The sequence below is a fragment of the Rattus norvegicus genome, chromosome 1 (genome assembly GCF_036323735.1).
Source record: "Rattus norvegicus strain BN/NHsdMcwi chromosome 1, GRCr8, whole genome shotgun sequence".
NCBI lineage: Eukaryota > Metazoa > Chordata > Mammalia > Rodentia > Muridae > Rattus > Rattus norvegicus.
In genome coordinates this window covers 178,424,540-178,429,810 of record NC_086019.1, presented here as the reverse complement: position 1 = coordinate 178,429,810, position 5,271 = coordinate 178,424,540, and the positions used below count along the sequence as shown (strand labels likewise).

At 49.7% G+C, this 5,271-nt stretch overlaps 1 protein-coding gene across 5 annotated transcripts in view; it reads right to left on the bottom strand.

The window, feature by feature from the left end:
* Insc (INSC, spindle orientation adaptor protein) overlaps positions 1-2,451 on the bottom strand; it is a 107,468-nt gene extending 105,017 nt beyond the window's left edge. Inside the window, exon 1 of one of the 5 annotated variants that reach the window (XM_063285287.1) lies at positions 2,131-2,451. In XM_063285287.1, the coding sequence (XP_063141357.1) occupies positions 2,131-2,226 (96 nt within the window). In that variant the 5' untranslated portion in view covers positions 2,227-2,451. Of the gene's footprint in view, positions 1-37; positions 512-2,130 lie in introns of those variants that run through there. The other 4 variants (NM_001106285.1, XM_039106440.2, XM_039106438.2 and 1 more) reach the window with 4 other exon arrangements.
* Between the last annotated feature and the right edge of the window lie 2,820 nt (positions 2,452-5,271).

Below are 5,271 nucleotides of genomic sequence, written 5' to 3'. Positions count from 1 at the left end.
CCAGCCAAAGGAGCTAGCCATCCCCTCTGTTACTTACTCTGATCTTACAAGGCAAAGAGCAGTGTGTGCAGAGTCCAGCGATGGGTGTCAGCTCACAGCAGCTGGAACTCCAGAGGCTAGGAGCAAAGTGGCCGCGGGGGCGCTGAGGACTGCGTTGTCTTCGGCCCCTGCGGCTTCCCCCACCCCCAATCCCAGACTCTTTCCTGGCGGCGCGCGCCCTGCCAAGTGTTTGTCCCGCGCCAGGCACCGTGGCCTGCAAGGCTCCGCCGGGGCGCGAGGGCTATTTCGGAGCCCCTGGCCACGGTGGAGACCGCGCGCTGTCATCTGTGGGAGCTCTGGAATGAGAACGTGGTCGGGTCTAATTAGAGACCCGGCTCACCCCTGGGTTGGGCCATCACCCGGAGGCTCCAGAGCCGGCCAGGCGAGGGCGCCCACATGTGTCCTGCATGCCAACATCTGGAGTGGGAAAGGGACTATGCTGCCACGATAAGTTTTCTGGAGCTGAAAGAAAACAAGGAGAGATTTGGGTCCAATTTACATCCCTGAGGAGGGAGCGGCCTCGCTGAACAGCCCCAGAAATAAGCCTGGGTTTGTCCACTGCAGGTGCTTCCCTTAGGAAACTCAGTTACTCACTTAAGTCACCCTCCAAATCACAGATTTGCCAAAAATGACAGGGGGTGTTGATGAGAAACCCCGCCACCTCACCCTCACCCTGGGCTCCGTGTCAGATGGCTAAGTCCACAGAAGTCTGGTCCAGGCCCAAAAGCTCTGGAATGCTACATTTTTAGACCAAAAGGAAGCTTCTAGTTCATTCTATCCAATGCCTTCCACTCTGCCATGAATCCCCAGGGCCTGAAAAGTCTCTACCTTGGTAGATTGCCAAGAAAAGACAGTTCTCCAGCACCTGAGGCCCTGGCAGGAGGTTTGCTTACATTACATGTTCAGGGAGAGGAGGCTCAGTACCCCACCTCCATGGTGCAATGTCCTGAGCTCTTAATGCTAAACCTCCCTGTTCCTTGCTTCAGGCTCTGGCTGGCACTGCTGCTGCCTGGCCTTGGGCTTACCACAGCTTTGACAGCAAAGCATCCATCTTGGCTCTCTAGGAGCTTGGGGCTGCAGGTGGCCCAGTCATTCCCAGGAAAAGCCAGTTTCAATTCCAGCCTGCTTCCATCCAAACAGCATGACTTTGCCCCCAGTTATGTGAGAGGACTTTAGTCCAGTAACTCTGGGTCTGTCTCCCTCTCTGGAATGGGGCTGGGGCCTCTAGGCAGCATTGACTGGGTGCTGACATTACATCATACCTTTTTCATGTGGACAGGTTGCAGAATCGTCTCCCCATGTGCTGCTGGTGGGAGAAGGGGTACACAAATAACCTGTCCTTCCTCCACTACCTACTTTCCAGCTGTATCTGAGTCATGTCAGCCAACTACTCTGAACTTTACTTTTCCCATACATGTAATGGGATCATAACCATGTCTGCCTGCTCATAAGGTGTGCAAGAGCTCATGAAATGTCCAGGAAGGTTAAGATGGTTTGTAGCTTGTTAGAAGTGAAGGTTGAGTCTTAAAGAGCATCCCTGTTAGCAAGAGGCCTCAGAGGGCTTTTATTTCTGAATCTGAGTTTAATCTTATACCTATATTTGAGAGTAAGGTTTGCTATATGTACTCTTGAGGAATTTGTGGTTAAAGCTTCAACCCAACGCACATACATACACATCATACACACCACACACACACACACATATTCATAAACACACACAAACACATACATATGCACACACCACACACAAACACTTACATATGCACACACCACACACAAACACATACATACACACAGACACATATGCACATATGTATACACACATGTACACCCATAAATACACACATACATACACACAAAGACACACCCCCCAAAACACATACATGCACACATGCATACACCCACATATACACATACATATGCATAACATGCATACAAACGTGAATCATGTACATAGAAACACATGAGCACACATATACACATAACACATATACACATGTGTATGCATACACAGACACATGCATGCACACATGCATACTTACACATGTAGGCACACAAATGCATACACACACACCCTTCCCAGATACCTACAACACAGCACAGCCTCCTGGACTCCTGGGCTCCCCATAAGCCCCAGTTTCCTGGGCCTTCTCCGGTGGAGTCTCCATCCCCTGGGGGCCGCCTCATGGTCACAGTCTGGGCTATAGTGATTTAGGTGTTCTTACGGAGGCCCCTGTGAGCAGCTTCATTCTCTCCACCCATCCTTCTGGGCCATGGACCTGAGAAGGCCTGAGATTCAAAGCAAAGGCCAATGGGCAGACTCTCAAGGCTGCTCAGGACTAAGGCTGCCGCAGACGCTCCGAGTTAAAGTACCCTCCCTTGTACCTCTGTCTGCTTGGCTTCCCAAGCACTGCCCTGCTTAATTCTTAATGGAAATTCCATCCCCTTTGCAGGCTTCAGCTGGCTCAGGGAGCCCAGGCAGGAGCCAACAGCAAACTCCACCCTAAGAGAAGGGGGCCTGCCTGGCCATATAAGCACATACAAATGTTCACGTACACGTGGGCAGGGACATTCCCAGAGTCAGAGTCCTCCCCAGACACAGCCACACTGGGAAGAAAAGTGGGACTTTAGTTACTAAGTTTACATCTAATACTCAATATATACTGGCCTTTGCTTTAGCCATCCTGCCAGCACCAAGTTCACTATCATTCCCATTTTATACACAAAGAAACAAGGCAGGGGATGCAGCAGCTCACGCAAGGCAGGCAGTGACCAGCCTTACACCTGAGCACCAGGAGCTGTGCAGAGAGGGACATGCTCTTTGCATTCTGCCACCACACTTATTTTGCAGCTTTCATTTCCACTACACAGGCAGGGAACACAGGTGGCTCAGATCATACATCCATCCTCACAGCGGGTGATATAAAGGGCATGGTGGCTTCGATGTGAAATATCTCTCACGGGGTCATGTGTTTGGACAGACTGTTCTCCAGCCTTGGTGCTGTTTGGAAGATTGTGGAACTGGCTAGCCAGAAAAGTAAGTCATCAGAGGACAGAACCTATGGGTTATAGCCCAGCCCCACATTTAGCTAGTTAGATCACTCTGGCCCTCTGCTTCCTGGTTCACAGAGTCGAGGTGTGGAGAAGCTCCACTCCACCTGCTCCTCAGTGCTCCCCCACCGTGGTAAACTATACCATCAAACCGTGAGCCTAAATATTTCTTCTCTTAAGCAGCTTTTTGCCAGGTCTTTTGGTGACAATGACAAGGAAAAGTAACTAAAATAAAAGCACAGAGATGTTCATGGGAACCCACAAGGATGCACAGAAGACTCACATACCCTAAGTATAATCACAGGTCCTTTAGGCCACCTAAATGATTAGGAATCTGGGAATCTTGTCCAGAGCTGCGTCAGGCAAATGTCTATTCCAGCCTAACACCAAGTCTCTCTCCTCCCAAAGGGGCTATCCTCCACCCACCAGTTTACAGGTTGCTTAAATGTTACTTCTGGAAGCAGAATGGATTTCCAAATAAATGAAAGACTTGAGGTTTACTGTCTACTCAGTCAAGTCCATAGCCAATACCTAGGCTTGGTCCGGGTTCAGTGTTCCTTACATTTTCTGCCTTTTCTCCAAGAGGAGGACAAAGCGCTACCACATCCTTTTGATTCAGTCATACGCAAAGGAGCCTGGGAGAATATAAGTGAGTACTGCCCACACACAGTCTGCTCACGGAGTTCCCAACCCCCACACTGTGAGTTCTGCTCTCCAGACTTAGATAAGGCCAGAGGCAGCCCATGGGAGCTCACAACATGGCAAAGGAATATCAGCACCATTCAAAACAGAGCCATGTTCCAGAGGTAGAGAAGAGGGAGGGCTCAGCAATGAGTCCGGGAAGCCATCAAAAGCCTGAAGAGCTGAGAGAAGACACATACAGAAGCCAGGATCAGTCGAGTTCAGCCGTTCAGGAACTTGGACGCCGCCTGAAGTTCCCTGCTTCACTAGCAGCATCTACAAGTTAGGCAAGAGACGTGCATCCTCCCAAGAAGCCTCCAAAGACCATGCCCAGGGAGGCCTGAGGATGGCTTTGCAAGACAACCTGGATTGAGGGGCTTGTAACTCTCAAAGTCATTTGTCTAGTGACTCTAACCAAATATCTAAAACAGCATCTCAAGGGACAATGGGTCGTCTTGGCTCACAGTTTGAAGGGATACAGTTTATTACAATACAGGATATTTGGTTTTAGACTCCAGGACAAGGGGTCGAGGTTCATATTTTATATACCAAACCAGGCCTGGCCTCTAGGTTCTTCCAGCATCCCTCAGTCCCAACCTGGCATCCACTGCCCCCAGCCCTGAACTTTCCAGCCCAGTGGCTGGGCTGCCCTTCCCCAAGAGGCTCTTCCCAATATAATCCAGACACTTTGGTCTCTTCTCTCTCCTTCTGTCCTTCCATCTCTCCCTCTCTCTAAGTGTACACTCTTTCTGTCTTTCTCTTCACCCTACCCTCTTTTCCCTCCTCATGACAATAAACCGATGTATACCTAAATCTGGCTCGAATTGGCTCATTTCACCAGTAAAGAAGTAATTTATCACAGAAGGTGTAGTAAAGGACTCTGTTCATCGTGGTAGGAGCTTACAGTGTGGCAAAAGCTTGTCCATGGTGGCAGCAGTGTGCAGTTGGTATTCCTCACATCTTGGCAAGAAAGCTGACATGAGATGGAACCAGGTTGTAAAATCTCAAAGCCCACCCCTTGTAACCTACTTCCTCCAGAGAGGCTGCACCTCTAAAAGGTTCCACAGTCTTCCTGAAACAGTGACACCAGCTGGGGGCCAAGTATTCAAATACGTGAGGCTGGGGTGCGGGGGGGGGGGGGGGGGGGGAGTGGGGGGATGACCTTTTCACATTCAAACCACAACACCTTGATCAGACTTGGCCCAGTAATTTGCACTTCTAAGGAATTCATTTGGAGCTTTAGGAAGTTCTGCCTTCTAGAACCAGAGAAAGTCAGGGAAATTCAGCTCAAATCTAAACTTCCAACCTTACTCCAAAGTAAAGAATCCGGTCTTGAGGACAGTTCGTTCTTTCCCTTATACAACCACTTTGCCAGCTTCTGTGCCCCTCCACCCCACCTGTCAACTGCTGGTTGATTTTCCTGCTCCCCAGTGACCTCTATGTTTCAGCTTTCTTAATGACAAAGATACGATATTCTACTCTGTCTTCCATCAGCAGAGA